This window comes from Aspergillus ochraceoroseus (assembly GCF_002846915.1).
Source record: "Aspergillus ochraceoroseus IBT 24754 chromosome Unknown P175scaffold_1, whole genome shotgun sequence".
Taxonomy (NCBI): domain Eukaryota; kingdom Fungi; phylum Ascomycota; class Eurotiomycetes; order Eurotiales; family Aspergillaceae; genus Aspergillus; species Aspergillus ochraceoroseus.
Window position 1 is genome coordinate 5,609,890 of NW_024468476.1, and position 19,146 is coordinate 5,629,035.

General features: G+C 48.8%; 9 protein-coding genes across 9 annotated transcripts; 4 read left to right on the top strand and 5 right to left on the bottom strand.

Moving 5' to 3' along the window:
- Positions 1-147: 147 nt before the first annotated feature.
- On the top strand, positions 148-1,935 carry P175DRAFT_0554764 (isopenicillin N synthase family dioxygenase). The gene is made up of 2 exons (XM_040900580.1): positions 148-497; positions 606-1,935. The coding sequence occupies exons 1-2, from the start codon at positions 423-425 to the stop codon at positions 1,584-1,586; spliced, it is 1,056 nt and encodes a 351-aa protein (XP_040756921.1). The 5' UTR covers positions 148-422; the 3' UTR covers positions 1,587-1,935.
- Positions 1,823-3,008, bottom strand: P175DRAFT_0521285 (SDR family NAD(P)-dependent oxidoreductase; the record flags this gene model as incomplete). Its single annotated transcript, XM_040899189.1, has 3 exons — positions 2,654-3,008; positions 2,564-2,622; positions 1,823-2,515 (listed from the first exon to the last, which is right to left on the bottom strand). Exons 1-3 carry the CDS (start codon positions 2,724-2,726, stop codon positions 1,823-1,825), a joined length of 825 nt encoding a protein of 274 aa, XP_040756922.1. The 5' UTR covers positions 2,727-3,008.
- A 320-nt stretch (positions 3,009-3,328) lies between these two features.
- On the top strand, positions 3,329-4,252 carry P175DRAFT_0426556 (uncharacterized protein; the record flags this gene model as incomplete). The annotated part of the gene is made up of 1 exon (XM_040893180.1): positions 3,329-4,252. The coding sequence occupies one exon, from the start codon at positions 3,329-3,331 to the stop codon at positions 4,250-4,252; it is 924 nt and encodes a 307-aa protein (XP_040756923.1).
- A 1,598-nt stretch (positions 4,253-5,850) lies between these two features.
- afeA (adenylate-forming enzyme AfeA) lies at positions 5,851-7,886 on the bottom strand (the record flags this gene model as incomplete). The annotated part of the gene is made up of 3 exons (XM_040895800.1): positions 5,851-6,238; positions 6,302-7,413; positions 7,638-7,886. The coding sequence occupies 3 exons, from the start codon at positions 7,884-7,886 to the stop codon at positions 5,851-5,853; spliced, it is 1,749 nt and encodes a 582-aa protein (XP_040756924.1).
- A 167-nt stretch (positions 7,887-8,053) lies between these two features.
- On the bottom strand, positions 8,054-9,039 carry P175DRAFT_0529090 (uncharacterized protein; the record flags this gene model as incomplete). The annotated part of the gene is made up of 3 exons (XM_040899658.1): positions 8,054-8,665; positions 8,727-8,890; positions 8,973-9,039. 3 exons carry the CDS (start codon positions 9,037-9,039, stop codon positions 8,054-8,056), a joined length of 843 nt encoding a protein of 280 aa, XP_040756925.1.
- Positions 9,040-10,283: 1,244 nt separating this feature from the next.
- P175DRAFT_0498639 (integral membrane protein TmpA) lies at positions 10,284-12,205 on the top strand. Its single transcript, XM_040896549.1, has 2 exons — positions 10,284-11,687; positions 11,765-12,205. Exons 1-2 carry the CDS (start codon positions 10,307-10,309, stop codon positions 11,776-11,778), a joined length of 1,395 nt encoding a protein of 464 aa, XP_040756926.1. The 5' UTR covers positions 10,284-10,306; the 3' UTR covers positions 11,779-12,205.
- A 625-nt stretch (positions 12,206-12,830) lies between these two features.
- P175DRAFT_0429835 (alpha-arrestin) lies at positions 12,831-14,438 on the bottom strand (the record flags this gene model as incomplete). Its single annotated transcript, XM_040893388.1, has 1 exon — positions 12,831-14,438. One exon carries the CDS (start codon positions 14,436-14,438, stop codon positions 12,831-12,833), a length of 1,608 nt encoding a protein of 535 aa, XP_040756927.1.
- A 2,223-nt stretch (positions 14,439-16,661) lies between these two features.
- P175DRAFT_082656 (uncharacterized protein) lies at positions 16,662-17,311 on the bottom strand. Its single transcript, XM_040901111.1, has one exon. It carries the CDS (start codon positions 17,201-17,203, stop codon positions 16,781-16,783), a length of 423 nt encoding a protein of 140 aa, XP_040756928.1. The 5' UTR covers positions 17,204-17,311; the 3' UTR covers positions 16,662-16,780.
- Positions 17,312-17,783: 472 nt separating this feature from the next.
- On the top strand, positions 17,784-18,472 carry P175DRAFT_0529094 (uncharacterized protein; the record flags this gene model as incomplete). Its single annotated transcript, XM_040899659.1, has 3 exons — positions 17,784-18,090; positions 18,152-18,256; positions 18,390-18,472. The coding sequence occupies 3 exons, from the start codon at positions 17,784-17,786 to the stop codon at positions 18,470-18,472; spliced, it is 495 nt and encodes a 164-aa protein (XP_040756929.1).
- Positions 18,473-19,146: the final 674 nt, after the last annotated feature.

Consider the following 19,146-nt stretch of genomic DNA (forward strand, 5'->3'; position numbering starts at 1 on the left):
GAGTAAGAATAGAAACAACCAACATCAAAGTGTCGTTGAACTGCGGGGGTTCTTTTAACTATCATATTGATTATCTATCATATGTATATGTAGTTGATAACTTATCTCATTCTATCCTTCTCACTGCAGTCTCTCTTTCTGTTTATTCTTCACGGTTGGACACTAGTAATAAACCATATACTGACTTAAGTCCTGGTGATTCATTATTGCCTCCGCCACTTCAACTTCATCCTCTTTATCTTTCTCTCTCCTTTTCTCTCTCTCTCTATCCGTCTATCGCAACCACCCCGGATTCGATTCTCCCATCTCTTTTATTCCTCCCCTATTCTCTCTCTCTCTCTCTCTCTCTCTCTTCATCCTCCATTTTACATCCTAAATTTACGTTAGAGTATCCTCATCTAAAACCGACCGATCGCCCCGCCATGGAAGGGAATTTGCCCCTCCAGGCGTGCCATCCCGCATCTGATGCTGTTTCCCAAGATGGCCTCGTCATTCCTGTGAGTAGTATTCACCCTTCCTGGATTCTGTCTACTTAGCATTTCAATATTGAGAGAAGAGCCGAGACGAGCTGGAATTAGCTGATATCAATCCAATTCCTGGCCTAGATCATCGACTTTGCTCCCTTCCTCAATGGCACCCCCGCTGATAAGCATGCCGTCGCCATGTCTATTATTAACGCCTTTAAAACCTCCGGGTTCTTTTATTTGAAAGAGCACGGTATCCCTCCCTCTGTACTTAGCCAAGTTTTTAAATCCTCGGCGCGTTTCTTCGCCAGGCCGCAAGAAGAGAAAGATTCCCTGGGCTGGACGACCCCGCAGGCGAACCGTGGGTACGTGAAGAGGGGCCGCGAGAAACTCAACACTGTAGATGAAGTCGCCGACAGGGAAACCCAACGAGCCATCCCGGACATCAAGGAGACCATGGAGATTGGCCGGGAGGGGGTCGACGGCCTCCCCAACCGCTGGCCCGACCACCTCGATGATGAGGGGAAGGACTTCAAGGAGCGGATGCTATCCTTCTTTGATAAGTGCAAGTCGCTACATGTCCAGGTGATGCAGGCAATTGCTTTAGGTATGAGCTTGCCCGTGCATTTTTTCGATGAGTATGTGGACCGGGGAGACAACAATCTCCGTCTTCTGCACTATCCAGCTGTTCATAAGGATGTGTTTAAGATGAACCCCGGCCAGGTCCGTGCGGCTGAGCATAGTGATTATGGTTCTATTACTTTGCTCTTCCAGGACAGTCGCGGGGGGCTCCAAGCTCGCAGTCCGCAGGGTACTTTTGTTGATGTGATCCCGTTCCCGGATACAGCGGTGGTTAATGCAGGCGATCTCCTGGCTCGGTGGTCGAATGACATTATCAAGAGTACGCGACATCGAGTTATTGAGCCGCCAAAGGTACATGGAGAGGATGATACCTCTGACACCTATGCAGAGCGCTACAGTATTGCGTACTTTTGCAATCCTAACATGGACAAGTTTATCGAAGCCATTCCTGGCACATACGGGGAAGACATCAGCACAGCCAAGTACCCCGGCATCACTGCCGGAGATTATTTGGTGAAGCGACTTGCTTCAACCTATTAGATGCGTGTTCATGCCTTTTTTCTCTCTCTCTGATCTGACTATACCAATGGTGTCTAGTGACATTTCCGTTTTTACCAAGCGTTCCTGCAGCGTTTGTTGTACGTTTTAACCAAGTCTTGACACCCGCAAATACCACAGTCTCAATAATTGAACTCTGCATAATATGATAGTATCTATCTATAGGGTTAACCCCTCCTCTACCCCTCTCAAGAGACTCCTTAAATGCACAGATGAATCTAATAAGCAGACGGCGCTACACCCAGTCTTCCCCCATCAAGAACCGTAATATTCCCATTGAGATACCCTCCAGACGCCCCCGCCATCCAAAGCAGCAACCCCGCAATATCTTCCTCCCCACCAGCCCGCGTAATGGGAATCTGCTGCGGCGGGAACGACCCGTCCGAGACCGCGCACTCCCCCGGGGAAAAGTCATTCGACGACAACTCCGAATAGAATAGCCCCGGCGCAATGCCATTCACCCGGATCAGGTACGGAGCCAGAGCAGTAGCCAGCACCTTCACCAGATGATTCGCGGCAGCCTTGGACAGGCTATACGCAAAGCTCAGGGGGACGCGCCTCATGAAGCCCGCAATGGAGGAAACAACCACCACCTGCGCCACGGGGGTCGCGAGACGATTGTGCTCTGGTCGCGCGCGTCGCTTGTTGGCTGCGTCCAGCAGCGTCAGAAACGCAATCACCGTGTAATACGCTCCGGATGCGTTGACTTCGAAGACGCGCGAGAAGTCCGCCATGGGCACGGACCACAGCGCATCCCGCACGGCTGAGATACTGGGCTTGGGTCCGTCGGGGTTGTTGTTGTTGTTGTTGTTGTTGTTGTTGTTGTTGTCGCCTGGTATGCGGGCCAGAGGGCCCAGAGTGCCGCTGTTCACGACGGCCGATGATGAAGACTTTGGAGGCCCCGTTTGTGGCTAGGGAGAGGGCCATGGTGCGACCCAGGCCTGGTGAATGTTATTTACATATATATAGAATCTGGTAGGGTATTTTCTGACACTAGGTACAACAAGACTAGGTGTGTCTGTGTATAGGTTGTAGGACGGACAGCTTACCACTTCCGCCTCCGGTTACGACTGCAACGAGGCCCTTGATGTCGAAGAGATTTGAATTCTGGAGGTGAGACATCTTGAGGTCTTTTAGTGAAAAGAAAATGATTGAACGTAATGACTATTTGCAACCTGAGGCGTTTGGAGCGTTTTATATTCGTCTCCGTGGGGGTATATTCGCACCATGACCCGCTATTGGAGAGTAGCTAGAGAGAGATACCTAGGTATACGGAGTATACGGAGTAGATACCGGAAGTATGTGCGATGGACGGACCAGTCATTTCACTGGTTTGTATATGAGGTCTCTCGATGTACCTAGGTAGTAGCCGAGGTGTATACAACACTTCGGGATAGCTCTAATCTGAACAAAACCATTAATCAGTTCGGATAATAAATAATGGCAATAGACGGGTAGAAAAGGAGTGGGGAAATAAATCAATCAGATTATCTGTGCATACTCTGTACAATATTGGTGGGAGACACTGTACTCTGTAGGTATATACACATGTATAACCCCCCGCTTATACGGAGTGGAGTACATTGGCTTGACCCTTTTCCGCGTGTCCAAAAATAACTTTTTTTTTTTTTCATCACAGCTAACCAACCAACAACACTACTATCCCCTATCCTCTGTCTATCCTAATCAGAAGCTTTCGCTGTCATCCTAGAAACCATCGAGGAATGGATCCCCCACGGAATCGAAAACAGAGACGCGCTGCCGCTGCTTCTGCCTCCAACGCCGACACGTCGTTCGATCCCTCATCCATCCCCCTAGCTCGACCTCCACAGAATAACCCAGCGAACCACCAGGTGAATGGGAAAAAATTAGTGGATCTGATCTCGGAAAGACAAAATGAACTTTTGCACGGAGGAAAAGTATCCGGGGGTGTCCCTGAGTCGAAGAAGGCTATCGAGACGAGATTCGTGACTGTCGATCCAGTGACGGGCGATATCTCTCCTGTCGATGCGTCAGACATTGCAGGCATGAAGAAAACACAGCAGGGCTCTTCGGAGAACATGCCTTGGAACGAGAAACCGCGACCAGAGGACCACGAAGACGAAGTCGATGCCGATGCTGATACCGAACCCCCTATCCCGCCGTTTCTCGACACGTTGTTGCTCTCAATACCCCTGACGGTTCTGCATCTCACCCTGGCCTATCTGGCAGCCCATCAGTATGCACAAAATATCGAAATGGATGTTCTCTTGTGGGAATCCGGATTGGTCACCTTTCCGATGCTGACTTTGCTCATACACCTTGCTCATGGCCATATCATCTCTTTCAATCGGGGACAGAAGAAAACCCCGGAAATCATCTCGTTCTTCCCGTGGCACTCGGACAAACTGTCGATGGCCTTCTTCAGAAAGCTCCTTTTCCCTCCGTCCTTGCGAACAACGATCTTCTTGCCAGCGGCGATTTTTCTCGGGGCCCGACTCATGGAAATGACGAATGAAGATACATACTATGCTGTCATGAAGCGTGCACCTGCAATCGGCACGCTGTGGGTATGGTGTATTCTAGAGATCCCGGTGGGAGCAGCTACTCTAGGGGCATTGGGACCGATGATTTGGGGCGTCTGGTGGAGAGGATACGGCATTCTCTGAGCGTCAACCCGCCAGAAAAACCGAAACATGACGTGACTACAATTCCTACGCTACAAATGGCCGGGGTACAAGCTAATGTTGAGGGCTTGGGTCGCGAGAGAACGTTCTCGGTCAATCCGTGGCTAGACCTAATCAATGGCTCTATTTTGCGATGATCAACTCCGGCATAATCACCACGTCACTTACAGGGAGGGATACAGACGCCACGCCCACCCTCAAGTGAGCGGCCTGTACTCTATGCGACCGCTACAAGACGCCAACACAACAGGAAACATCATGAGTCAGTGATGACGGGCACAGTTCACGCATAGAGCTAGGGAGAAAGTTAAGGATCTACATGCGCACACGAAGATATTGTCTTCACACCGTCACGTCTCGCCCTATCCCACGCTCGGCTCTATTTCCAGAACAAGTTACACGTCAGAGTGGAGGGGAAAGCGTCGGAGGGATTTAAACTAAGGCCGCTCTAGACAGTGACCCGACGGGAGGGACGGACGTGAGCAGTACGAGAATTAAGATTTGGGGATATACAGTAGTGGGACGGAATCCTTCCCTCGGTTTCCAGATATCCTACAGTTGCCGAAGGGGATTCGGGAATTTATCTTTGCTTGTGATCAGGCCGGAAAAAGGCATTGATGCCTGGCAAAGTTGACGACGCCCGGTACGACTAGACAGCCGTTGCAAGACTAATGCCTGCCTGGGCCATGCATTGTGCAGACCAGGAAATCCATTGTCATCATGCGCGGCCCCAAAAAAAAAAAAAAAAAAAAAAAAAAATGCAATCCCGACAATCCCTCAATGGCTCGAAGCTGCAGCATGGGTTGCATCCGCAGCCCGTTTGCCCGTTGGGATGGGGAGGAGTGTGGCCAGATTAGTGAATCCTTTCTTTCGGTTGCGACACGTTCTTGCGCATGTCTCTCAGCCTACTTCTCTTCTCTCCCCCCCCCCCCCCCCCCCACCTGGGCGACCTGGACCCACGATTCGACCAGGGTTGAATCCTTGAAAGGGCCCCAGAAACGGGTAAATGACAGCTGGTGAAGTAGAACATTCCTGAAGGGGCAAGTTTTAGGGTTGTGGTGTTAGCATTCCTTCCAAGATACAGTAGAGTTAAACTAGTATTCCAACGGTGAAATTCACAGCACAAAATAATAGTAATCAAACAATAATAACTAACTAGTTAATAATACCTAGTTTAATAATACAGAAATTGGGTTGTTGGGCGTAGAAAACAATCCGAATCCAACAGAGGAGAGTAGATGAATCTAACTAACTAACTAACTAGTTACATAGTTACATAGGTATAAAGTAAGACAAGACAAGACAAGATAATAGTATACTGCAGAGTAGAAGCTGGGTTGCTGCGCCATGCTTAGCCATGCTGTACTGAATAACAGCTCCTTTGGACTGTACTATAAGTATAGAGTAAGTAACATGCACAAAAATGAGATGAATAGTCTTGACTAGTGCAGGAACTATTCTTTTTTTTTCTTTTCTTTGTCTGTTACAGTATGATATGATGTATTTATTATGTATTCATTTTCAAGTAAACCAAGTGGAAAAATGGAAATCCTCTAGCTCTTACAGCAGTACGCGAATGCCTAAACCGAAATCCGCCCCTGATGCATAATCCCAACCGTCTGTAAACTCGCGCCCTTGAACCTCGCAAGCAACGAACTCACAATCTCCCGGTATGTATTCATCTGCGTAAGCTTGAACCGCTGGATCTTCCCACTCGCCGTACGCGGGATCTCCTCCACAAAGATAACCCCCCCGTCGAGAGCCTTGTAGCTGGCCAGTTGCCCGCGGCAGAACAGGTATATTTCCTCCGCCGTGATGCAGGTTCCTGAGATTCCTTTGGCCCGCACCACAAATGCACGGGGCACTTCGGTGCTTCCGTCTTTAGAGATGACGCCAGTTACAGCGGCGTCTTCAATTCCTGGATGTTTGAGCAGAACGGATTCGAGTTCGGCCGGAGCGACTTGCCATCTAAACGAAAGGAATTAGTTGTGGCGATAATACAGAGGGGGGGGGGGGGGAAGTGAGACATACCCTCGAACTTTGATAAGTTCCTTCGTTCGTCCAACAATATAGTAAAGACCATGGTTGACATAAGCCACATCCCCAGTGCGGAACCACCCTTGTGCATCCTTGGCATCATTTCTTCCCCGGTAGCCAATGAGCAACCCGGCGCCACGTACATATAGTTCCCCGGGCTTGTTCTCGTCTACTACTAGATTGCCATCCTGTCCAACTAGCCGCACTTCATATCCCGGCAACAGGCTCCCAATACTTCCGGCATTCCCCTGCTGCCCGTATCGGTTCTGGAAAACCACCCCAACCTCTGTCATTCCCCAGAGTTGCGACGCATACGCGTCCAAATGGAGCAGCTCGCGGAACTGCTGCATCGAAGCGCCGTCCACGGGTGCGCCCGCGACCCCGACGTACCGCAGCGACGACAAGTAATCTGTCACCGGTAAGGTACAGCGGTTGAAGGTATGGATCATGGCGGGGACCATGTAGGTTTCGGTGATTTGGTACTGATACACCGCTGTGACAAACTGGGTGATTTCGAACCGGGGCAAGACAAAGAGCGGCTGTCCGTAGCGGATCGGGAAAATGTGCGTCCACAGCGCGCCAAAAAGATGGAACATAGGCAGCGAGATAAGCCGGCTCGCTGCGTACGGCACATCGTAGTTGATCGTGAGGTGCTGTGAGACGATTGCGTGGTGCGACAGCAGTGCTGCTTTTGGTAGCCCACCAGTGCCACTAGTGGAAAACATGGCTGCTGGCGTGGATTTGGCAATCTGCTCATCGTTGAAGGTGATCCAGTCATTCTCACCGTACCCAAGAAAGTTGGCAAAGTTCAGATAGCTCTCGTCTCCAGTGTCCGAAAAGTACGGCACGTCAGCGGCGCCAGACTCGAAAAGGTGCGCAATATGATCTGTCGCCATCTCGTCCAGGAGACAAACTTGGCTCGGGAGCATTCCTTTGTTGACGGAGACATTGAGGACAGTCGATAGCGCTTCGCGAGTAGTGATGATCAGTTTTGGTTCGGCCAATTGAAGGATATGTTCCAATTCCTGAGGCTGACTCCGAGCATTCGATCCCATAAACACGCCCCCTGCTCCGATGACACTAAAAAACAGTGCGGGGTATATGATCTACATTTGTGATTGAGTTAGCAAACACTAGAAGAGGAAAAAGGGTTGCTCGTGAGGTAAAAGAGATAAAGAAAAGAAAAAAGAAAAGAAAATTCCCAACAAAAATTGAACAAGCATATCCTGGCTAAAAATAATACATATAAAAGTAGGTTTCGGCCCAAGGCCGAGGGTACAACAATCGACCAGTAGGAAGGACAGGATGGAAGAGTATAAACTCAACTTACATTGTTCCCCAAATGAACCAGTACACAATCTCCCCGCTGCACATGATGAGCCTTCAAACCGGCGATAAGCGTTCGCACAAGGATCCTGAATTGTCGAGCATTGAAAGAACGCGAGGGGTCTTCTGCATCAATGAACAACGGTTGTTGTTCGTCGTAGGCTACTGGACCACGGAAACAAAAGCTCAATAAGTCGGTGCATACTCCGTCACTGATCTGGGGACGCGCCAAGGATGACTCCCAGAGACCCATTATGACTGTTTAGCCAGAAGAAAGTGATAGTCCGAGATTGCGTGGGAACAGACGACGAGGGCGATCCTAGGGTTAGAGGGACGAGGGTGAGGGTGAAGGTGAGGGTGAGAGTATACAGAGTACCGGAGTATAAGAGGATTTGGGGACAATCAAAAAGCTGGTCCCGATTAAAAGGGATGCCCGGAGTCATAAATATCCTGCGCGCATACTGCAGTTTTAGAAATTATTTGTAAAGACAGGGGAGCGACCCCTCCCCGGCTCTCTTTCCTAGTCAGATAGCAATAGTTCCAGTTTGTTTGGAAGACAGTAGGGGGTTGTTTGGATATTTGGAATTTGGAATAACGCTTTAGGCAGTGGCGCAGGGCCCGCGATACATCGTTCTCACCCACCAAGTCGCCGCTAAGATTGGGTTGCGGATCCTCAAGACGCTTGCGCCTACTCTGCCGAACGATAGGAGCCCAGCCCGAGCTCTTTGGGTTCAGATCGAAATCAGTGGGTCGCCTACAACAATGCCAAAAACCCTCAAGGATTGGCGACGAACATGTTCTCGACAGGCTCTCGAACTCAACCCAATATTGGGAATTTCGCCAGCCCACAGCAAGTCCAGTTTCTACTGAGGCTTCGAGTCCTTTCTCATTGGTTCGCGTATGATATCCCCAAACTGCCCCTGTCCACTCCTCCAGCTTTCCGGGACAAGCTGGCTGAGGGTTGACCATCCGCCTGGATGTCCCGGAAGCGCATTTTGGGAACGGGACGGGACGAATAAGCAGCACTGGCCGCTGCACTGATGCTGTTTCTTTCATTCCTTCCTTCTTCGGGGAAGGTGGTGAGGGCACTAACCTTGGAAAAGTTGGAGACGGTATGTTTCTTTGTGTCGTAATTCATTTCATGCTCCCTGGCCTTTTTCTTTATTTCAACACCGAGAGAGAAAGGTCTCCTCCACCTTCCCATCTCCGGGGGAACTGCATGCCATGCCATGACCCCAGCAAAGATGTGTGGCTGGCCTATGAACTCGTCAGAGTCACACCTTTGCGAGGCTATTATCTGCTTAGAAGACGCCTATGTGCTTCTGAGTACCCCGCTCACTAAAACTGGGAAGCAGACAGCGGGTAACAATGGCATTGATCCGCACTGATTTATTGGTAGGTGGCATCGACGCCATGCATCTGGCACCCACCACACTACGGAGTAGTTTATGGAGAATGGCGGTCTCGCCAGACCTCCCAGGCTCAGGCGACCCAAGACTACCACCCGCGGGACCTCTTTCTCTGCCACTAGTAGTCCCAGGAATCAATCTTTTCCCAGGCAAAAAAAAAAAAAAAAAGCAAGAATGCTGTAGGCTCTCCGACAGAGCCCATGGGACTGTGCCGCAGGCAGCGCCTATCGATCCAAGTGATTTTTTTTTACCTTCTTCTTTGTGTATTCCTGAATAGTCCACGCCTTCCAGAGTAGGTTCTGGTGATTGACCACCTATCCATCTTCTTTCAATTTCTGGCCATGAATCTGGTGGGGCATGATGCGAACGAACGTCTTTGGCAACCACCTTGATTCCCTCGTGTCTTTTCCCTTTGTCAATGTCGATCACAAGTCTCCAGCTGGCTGAGTTGCACCGACCGGTCGAAAGGGAAACACTAGGGCTTGTTGTTTCTCTCTCGTCAGTTCGATTCAGCCAGCATCTTCATTGCCAAAAATCAAACCACTGAGCGGGTCGGTTTCTCTTCCCCTCTCCTAGTCCCCATCGATTGGTTCTTCTGTATCCGGTATTTGGAGGGCGAGGAGCTGAAGCAAGGGAGCATTAGAATGTGTGGACAGCTCATTGGAGATTGTAACTGAGGATTTAGTTTAACAAACTAGGTTTTGTAGGATCGTGCCATCCGGGTAGAACCTGCTGAGGGCGGCGGAGAAGAAAAAAGAACAATAATTAGTTAGTTAATTAATATTATAATCATATGAGGAAAAGAAAAAGAAAAAAATAAATAAATAAATCTTTTTTTTTTGCCAAAATAAACGAAAGGTTAGAGATAAGCATGGGTGCCATCGTGTATACTTATCCAGTGCTAGAGGCTGTCGAACTTGGCCCTAGAACACGGCTCAAAAGGCCAGATGCAGGTCAACATTCTGGGAATTTTCTCACCTAGGCCAATAGTGTCATGCGTGGACACTCAAAAGACGCATGTATCCTTCGGTGGTAGACGCACTTTCCTGGCGGACCCAAAGTCTTTTCTTCCAATGTGTGACTTCCTAGTACATGTCAATTTCGTTATAGTTATACCTCACCATCGTACCTCGTACCCTTGATCACTTACATTGCTTGGGAACCTGTCACTATACCTGTGGACATACCCTTTCACTGTTATCCCTCTATCTTGCTATTATCGAATCTTCCTCTCTCTGGGCATACCAAACCTGAAAAGAGAGTCATGTCCGCTCCCGAAGAGGTGGTCGTTACGAGGCCTTCCTCCGCTGTGTGCGCACTGACGTCCCCCAGTGATGCGGGTTTTGCAGACCCTGAAAATTCAATGATCCAAGATGTATCCGAGAAGCTTGCACAGGCCCAGCAAGGTGAATTCAACTTCCCTTTTGACCTCGAGGCCCAGACCGTCAAGGAGAAGCGGTGGTATGCTCCGATCCGTTATACGCTCCTCGACATATACCGCCGTCTTTTCACATTGGTCTTCCTCGCCAACATCGGGGTCTTCATTTATGTGGTGATCTCAAACCGAAAGCTGCTGGCGCTAATAAACGCAGCGGCAGCAAACCTACTTGCATGTGGCCTGGCCAGACAACCTCTTGTGGTGAACACGATCTTCTTTACCGTATGTTCGATCCCGAGATCGGCGCCACTTTGGCTACGCCGTCTCGCATCAAAGGTATACCACTATGGGGGTGTTCATAGCGGATGCGGGATCGCTTCGTTGGTCTGGTACCTGGGCTTCGTAGGTGAGCTGTCTCGCCAATATTGGTATCCTCGGGGAGGACTTTCTACACTCTCTGTAGCACCAGTAATCCTAACATACTTCATCCTGGTGCTACTGCTCGCGATCATCATCGTGGCATATCCTGCCTTCCGATTCAAGAAACACGACTATTTCGAGCTCACGCATCGCTTCTCCGGATGGCTCATAGTAGCCCTCTTCGTGATTCTCCTAATGGTCTTCGTGGACGACCTCTCCAGCGCGGAGGGCAGACCAATGGGCCGTTTCCTGATTGAGCTCCCAGGATTCTGGTTCCTGATGGTTACCGTGGTGGCCATCGTGCATCCATGGTTCCTTCTTCGAAAGGTCAAGGTCACACCCGAGTACCTCTCGCCGCACGCCGTGAGACTTCATTTCAACCACACAACAACGACCTTCGGTAAGGGCATCCAGCTCGCCAAGCACCCGCTCCAAGACTGGCACGGGTTCGCTACCTTCCCTGACCCCGAGGGCAAGAGTTTCTCTACTCTTGTCTCCAAGGCCGGAGACTGGACCGCAGAGTGCATCAAAGACCAGCCAACAGAGCTCTGGAAACGAGGGGTGCTCGTCTATGGCTTCGCGTACGCGATGAGAGTGTTCAAGCGGGTTATTGTGGTGACCACAGGATCCGGCATTGGACCTTGTCTCTCATTTCTGGGGGATGACAACCGACCGAAGTTGCGAGTGGTGTGGCAGACGCGACAGCCCCTAAGGACCTACGGCAAGGAGATCCTCAATTTGGTTTCCAAGATGGATCCAGACCCGGTGATCATCGATACCAATTCATCGGGGCGCATAGATATGGTCCCGATTATTCGACAAATCGCAAAGGAGTTTGATGCGGAGGCTATCTGCGTGATCAGCAACCCAGTTGTAACGAAGAAGGTCGTATATGAGTTGGAATCCACAGGGGTACCAGCATACGGGCCTATATTTGACTCTTGATGATAAAACGATGATGATCATGATGATATATTTCATGAATTTGAGTGTTGCATTCTGTTCTGGTTTGTTTTTACCCCTCTTTTATTGCTTTTCACATGTCTCTACTGGTTATGATGTTCAAGCATTGAAGGAGTTATTAGCATGTATGTCTCTTCCAGAGAGAAAAGTGAAGTGAGAAATTTAGTGAACGAGAAAGGGAAATAAAAGCACAGATGAAAAGAAGGAGGAGGGGAAAGAGAGAGAGAGAGAGAGAGAGAGAGAGACTGTATAGTTAGTTATACCCCACCTGACCTGGATTTAGTGGCATGTTGCGCACATTCCTGCGCTGCTTTAAAGTATCATATCATACATTTAAGCCACCAAATGCATCGGATTATGTATTTATTGCCGTTCTGCCTGCATTTGATTTTATTGCCGATGCTGTACGGAGTAACACAAGAGCTTTGTTCAGTTACTGGCCTGTGGACTCGGTCTTACATAGTGCAGTCATGTTAGGGGGAGTGGGCAAGGTAGATTGGTCCCTTCTCCGCCTCACCTGCAGCTACATGGTGGATACTGACATGGAAAAGTGAAAATACTGGAGAATCATTATAGATGTTTTGGTCTAATGCCGTATTATTATTAAAGTAAGTACCGATGTCTTGGATCATGATTGACACTGAGCACACGAGGTTGAGCCAAAAGAAAAAACAGAATCAAAACCACGGGTTGATGGGTATCATGTAAAAGGAATTTTTTCCACCCAGCAATACAACATAGGAAAAGGGGGAAATGCCAAATCGATGTGAGCAAGGGTAGACTTTTTGGTTCCAATACGAAAACTCGCGCCGCTGGAAATAGTAAATAGAATAATCTCAAAACCAAATGAAAGAGCCCGTGGATTTTTAGCAAAGTGTGAATGAGGACAGTCTTTTTTTTTTTTTTTTTTTTTTCCTTTGTAGTCATCCCGTTCGTAAGGTTCGTAAACTCATGCAGGCCGGACTCCGGAGCCTGGTATGATTATGATGTTGTCGATGTAATTAGAGTTGTATGTCAAAGAAGAAGTTCACGAGTCTAGAGATGGAGCTCGGTTTCTATTTCCGAACTCCTCCGGTTCGGTGGTGAGGTCATCGGTGGTGATTCGGCCGTGACCACGAGAGGAGTGGGTAGAGGAGTGGGTAGAGGAGTGGGCAGAGGAATGTGTCGATGCACTGTCCAATCGAAGAGACTCCATTCGCTCCAGTCCGTCACCGTCGGGGAGAGGCAGTGGAGACCCAGTGTAATCTTCGATGGTACTGTTCCCGCCCAGCATAGTGTATCCAGGGGGGCTGGCGGGAACATCCTCGTAGACAGGTGGCATCTCCTCATCCCAGCTAATGCCGAGTCCACTTCTCTCGGTGACGTGAAGATTAAACTGCATTCGAAGAACGCGTGCTGCGCCAGTGGGTGTGATGAGTCGGGTGTTGCGGTTGGGGCAGAATTCCTCCGCAACGATCAATTCGATCACTAGGTTGTGTTTCGCTTCCAACCCGTTCGGAGCCTCCAGATCGCATATCGGGTTGGAGGCAGGGTTGATGTTTGCTTCGAACTGCATGCTGATCTCGCCGCCCGCGGTGTCGAAATCGGTTTTCCAGCCATCCTTTTCTTCATTGTGGCCGATGATTCGGGTTTCCTGATGTAAAACGCCCTTGCCCTCTCCGCCAATTTTGTGAGTGTGCTTGGGGCATGCGGTAGAGACGATTTTCTGATGTTCCTCGATTCTCCACATCATCTTGCGCAGTCGCCAGCGAGTCTGAGTATCGTCGCCCTTGTCCAAAACTCCGCTCAAGGTCATCTGGACAGGGAAGGTGCCAATGGGGTGAACAACGGATGGAAGCACAATGCGGCCGGTGAGATTGGTGGGAGGGAAGATGCGGATGGAAGATTTGTCATTGCCAGGAAGAAGGGCGCGCTTCATTTGCAGGGGCATGGTGAAGCTGTAATCTTCGCCGGAAGTGTTGCGTGCGTGGGCTTCGAGGGAGTACTCGACCTTACCAAGGGAGCCATTGCAGGACGCGGGCAAGTTGCCTGGGAACAAGTAGCTGAACGGAAAATCGTGGTCGCCAGTCTTGAGGTGAATGGACTCGGTCAAGAAGTTCCAGTTGGTCAGCTCTTCCGTACGGGAGGCGCAGTCAGGGCAGTCCCTCGAGACTGGCTTCTTGGTAGTCTTCTTCATAACCAGGCGCATATCAAACTTGTCCAGGGTAACCATGCCTGCAGCTTCAGGGATGGTAACCCTCAAGCGCCCAGAAAATAGAGCACCAGTAGAGTTGTCGGGAGTTCCGTAGCAGACCAGTGGAGGAGACTCGACAATGACATCCAACTTTGCTGAGGGAGCTGCGTCCTCATCATGACCAGCACGCTCCTTCGAGCGGGATGACCGTCCATGGGCCCGGCGCTTTTCCTTGCTGTGGTGGTCTCTGTAGGTGTGGATGAAGTGGTCCATGGAGAAAGACAGACGGCGCTCCGGAGAGTGTGTTCCGTCAGTATGGGAGTGGGTCAGGTGCTTCTTGGAAGGAACTGTGCTGTGTGGGACTTCGTTTACGGAAGACGTGGAAGAGTTGTTTGAATGAGAGGAGATGGAGTGATGAGAGCCAGAGTGCCAGACCAAACTGGAAAGAAGACGGCCCGGCATTATGACAGGTTGTGACTCAAGTCGGTTGAGTCAAGATAGACGGCGCGGGACCGGCCAAAGTCTTAATAATTGCCGATTGATGATGAGACAACCAGAACTACCGCTCGTAGATTACCTGTAGACTGAGTCCGTACTAGGACAGTGGTTTTGAGGTAGTGGAGATGCTGGTCAAGGTTGATGCTTCAGGCAGGTGAGGGTATATCTTGACAAGCGCAGCGTGGTAGTGGGAGAGGTATAGCTAAGATGGAGGTAGTATAGGTTGAGGGGTAGATGGGAGAGATGCGATCAATAGTAGTCTGAAGATAGGAAGGAAGAATGGAAAGAGGAAAGCATACTCTGGAATGCAGGCGACACAGTCCATTTGTATGAACCAGAAACCTTACAATCAGCTTGTGCCTTCTCTTGTAGTTTTTTTTTTTTTTCTAGGAGATTCTCATATGTAACAGGTACGAATTTTTTCCTGGTCTGGCCACCACAAGTGGATAAGTGCCCACCAGTGAGCGGGGCAGAAAAAAAAAAAAAAAAAAAGAAAAGAAGCCTTACCAATACCAGTACCAAGCCCTTTCCATACGTAACAATACCATTTCAGCTGGCCACCCCGTGGGAATTTTCAATGTTCGTTGTTCTGCGTGTTCTTCAGGTAGTCTATCACGGCCATAAATGCTTTGAAGATCACTATTTTAAACAAATGTACTGAATGGTCTAACTATCCACATCCCTCTAGACAGTTCTAATGGCTGAGTCGAGTACCTCCGGAGTGCGATAAATCGGGCCAGATTAACCTATAGAGGTGGGACAGATGTCAAGCCTTCTTGCAGAAATGCTGCTTTTGACGCCTGTGCGCAAGTGACTCACCGTACAGACAAGAGTTACTTGGTCACAATGCCAGAACTTGGTGGGGACATAAGTCCCTTTCGGAACTGCCCTGGAAGAAGGTTGCGTGATCCTTCCTACTTATGACTTGGGAATGGAAGGGACCCTTGGTTCCGCGTGTTCAAGGCTAGACTGTTCGTCCGATGATCTGAGAATGTTGTCATTGTTGAACTAAGAGGTTCTAGTTGCTTTCTATCCGAGTCAATTCCTGCGATGATTGGGCTACAATCCATGCCTGTCCATTATTATCATGACACGCCTAAAAGCTGGCACGTCCCGAAGTACATTATAGGTACCTAGGTACAGTTGGTACCTATGTAAGTACGGAGATGAGAATTGCTCAGGCTCTTGGGTAAGGATTTCCCAACGCAATGAATTAGTAATATTATACGAGACGAGAAACATCTTATGAAAGAGCAGACCATTCTTCTTTTTTTTTTTTTTACCGCCTGACTACTCCGTAGACAAGACATCCTTCGTTATTTTGTCTAGAAGGTCAGCTGTTGTCTTGTCATCAAGCTCTCACGTGGAGGAATCATAGCCTTGGATACCTCCATTACTTGGGCGGTGTGGCGTACTCTTGGGCTGTACGATCCGTGACCAGCACGGTTTCCCAGGTATACCATACCATACAGTTCGAAATTTCGGCACTAGTTGGAGATCCTCTGGATCCGTGATGCCACTTTATCCAAAGAGGGATATTTTCCTAAGGATCCATGACGCTAAGCTAAGCATTTCCCTGGACGACACCCTCTTTTTTTTTTCGCTCTTCGATATTTTTACAATTATGGAAGGTTCCTTGACCCACAGGTTTCCGGGCCCCACCAACGGAACAAGAAAAAAAAAAAAAGAGACAGGAGACGGAAAAAAGGCAAGAGACGGAAAACAAAAAAAAAAATCCTCCTTTCCCAAAATCAGACAAACCAGGTAGTTTTAGGTTCAGGGAACCCGCACGGAATGCCGTCGGATTCTTGCGCCAGCTGATTATGATATGATGTTACAGTCCAGTCTCCTCGCAATTGCCTTGTTCGGGCAAGGCTGGCAATATACAGCGCTAGAACGGTAGAACCTCGCTGACGAGACCTTTTGGTGGGAGGAACTCAGGAAATTGCAGTATTTTTGGGATCACAGTCATCGGGGCCAGATTTCCCCGCACTGCAGGCAATTAGCACGTTGCGGGGCATTGCATCATCCTATCTATCTTGTTTGGAGTGATGCTGTTGGCAGCCCAAATGATGAAAAGACCACAAGGAGAGAACACGTGACTCAACGGAAGAAAGGGAATATATGACAATATATACCTGTATAGAGTGTTTATATGAAGATTAGGTACAAAACAAAACAATCAAATAATAATGTTCTGGGTAGTGGTCAGAGCGTTTGGATATATATATATTTTTTTCCCTTCTACTTTTGGCAGAATATGCCCATTCTGACGAATAGTTATGCATCCTCTTTATACTTATTACCTAACAGGACCCTCCCCAGTGCCACTCATTGGAAGCAACTGTGACCACTGCATGTTCATTAGGTACCAGTAACCAAAGCATGTGAGCTTCAAGGTTTGGATTCCCTGGTAATAATATCGTAATTATTATTATTATTATTATTATTATTATTATTATTTGGTTGTTAGTATTCCTTTGAATCCTTTGAATCTTTTCAAGATCGCCGTAGATCCGGAATGGGATGAGGGACCCCAGACGTCGGGAGCCGAACGAATGAAGCAAGTCCATCAGCCCATGAATCACTCTACTCCGTACTTCATCAATTAACGTCGGGCTCCCGAGGACATCGAGGGCGCTAGAACGGGAAGTGTTGATCAAATCATCAGGCCATGAGATCCAGATATCGATGCGCGGGACGGATTCATATTCATGATTCATATCCATGATTTATATCCATGATTTATATCCATGATTTATATCCATGATTCATAATCCCTCTTAAGTACCTTCCCTAACTAAAATACCATTTCAAACTTGAATCGTTCCGGGGGTTGATCCTATCATTTACTCCGTACCTAGGTGTATGTTGATTCAAGTAAGTACAGGCTCATCCGTCATAAAATTAGTATCATCATTCGGAAATAGATTGCGACCGTAGCTTCAATCGCCTATCCACACCTGGGCGCTGAACTTCCTCTTTCGGGAGGGGCTTTCGCCGTCCACTACCTCTTTTTTTTTTAGGTACACAACGCCGAGGATGGAGTCACCGCCGGGACTTGGGATGGGATGGGTCAAAACTTTACCCGGCGCGGGAAGACTGTCTGTAGAAGAAGAAGCACTGACCTTCATCTCATACACATTACACACAGTACATCGAATCGAGCACACCCCGTTTTGTCGACGGAAAAATACGCATCGGAATTTAGATGCGATAATTGGACCTTTTTTTCCACGGGAAATCAGGGCCAAAACGCCCCCCTTCTCGCAATGCTGTGTACACCTTTCGGCCTTAGGGCGGGAACCTATGGCTCGCGATGGACCCGGCACGCCTCTTGTCGCTCCCCTTTGGGAACCAAAAGGGGTTGAAGTTTTCAACCAATCATTCCGAGGGGTCATGACACCTTCTCCGAACTCCTCAAATTCTACAGACAACGATGAGGTAAGAAAAATCGCACCATCTGTCGATGCCAATTTAAAATCCCCGAAAATCCCCCGCTCAATTTGGACGTTCGGGCGGAGGATTCCGGGCAGGGAATTTCCCACCGAGGTCGATGCTATACACACTTGTCTCTTGGACTGGATTCCCCGGATCAAGAATAGTTGCTTCATTTGTTAGGCTTCTGGGGTAATCCGGGAGTTCCCTTTGATATAATTATACGGCCTCCGCGGCAGCCGTCCAGCTTCAGGGCGCAATTTACATCCCTCTAGACAAAGCGGCTCTTCGTTATAGAATCAATCATATTGCTGCTGGTCGGCTGGATCTAGACTACCTCCTAGGTACGATGTAAAAAGCAGAGTGGAGCAGCTTGATAACTCTCACGACTCATGACTTTCCTCACCTGGAAAGACTGCGCGAAATCCATTACTATGGATTTAGGAGACATGATACAACACCGCTAACACGTTTCAGACCGTCACGAACTACAGGCAAGTTATTGCTGGACTTGTCGCAATACCGGGGCTCTGATTGAACTTGCCCTCGGGAACGGGTAGCTGGGAATAGCCAGCCTTAAATCCTCGTTCAATTCTTTAGGTAATCGAACGTTCCTATTTGGACCTGAACTGAAGCTATTCCCATTGCTTATTCCGGAGTCAGCCTAACTAACTAGTAGTTACTTTGATATATATTAGGGTTAGGGTTAGGGTTTCTAGGTACCTAGGTATAGTTCTTGCCTGGAGATCCAATTAATAGCCATTCTTTGATATTGGATACATGATATGATCTATGATTCGCACTGAATCAGGGTGTTGTCAGAAATACCACTACACTACAAAATGATATTGGTTCAAGGGTCCCCTAATATAGTGATATATAACACCCCCCTAATAGTTATGGGGTTCGTGGAATGTCACGTGGTGACGCCCGCGAAGCTCTGGAGATCGTCAAATGAAACAGCTGCGGATGTTCACACTCCCCGTTCCATCATGCCACCGTGTCTTCTTGCTGGTTCATCGTGGCCTCAATTACTGCCAAAATGCTCAATGCGACAGCTCATAGCGAATCAATTTAATCTCTGTCCTATGAATACTTGTCTCCTCGACGAATCGCAGAACAATTAGCGGCGGAGGTGGGATGCCAACTTGGCTCCCCGCATTGATCCGATATCTTTGATCCCTCGAGTCGCTTCGTCTCGATCAGACTCCACAATTGATCTTGCGTTGCGTTG

What these genes read in the sequence shown, in the direction of transcription:
- P175DRAFT_082656 (XM_040901111.1), bottom strand. Translation starts at nt 17,203, where the DNA reads ATGGATATGAATCATGAATATGAATCCGTCCCGCGCATCGATATCTGG.
- P175DRAFT_0498639 (XM_040896549.1), top strand. Translation starts at nt 10,307, where the DNA reads ATGTCCGCTCCCGAAGAGGTGGTCGTTACGAGGCCTTCCTCCGCTGTG.
- P175DRAFT_0554764 (XM_040900580.1), top strand. Translation starts at nt 423, where the DNA reads ATGGAAGGGAATTTGCCCCTCCAGGCGTGCCATCCCGCATCTGATGCT. An exon ending in AAGATGGCCTCGTCATTCCT is followed by an intron (nt 498 to 605) that starts GTGAGTAGTATT and finishes TTCCTGGCCTAG; the next exon opens with ATCATCGACTTTGCTCCCTT.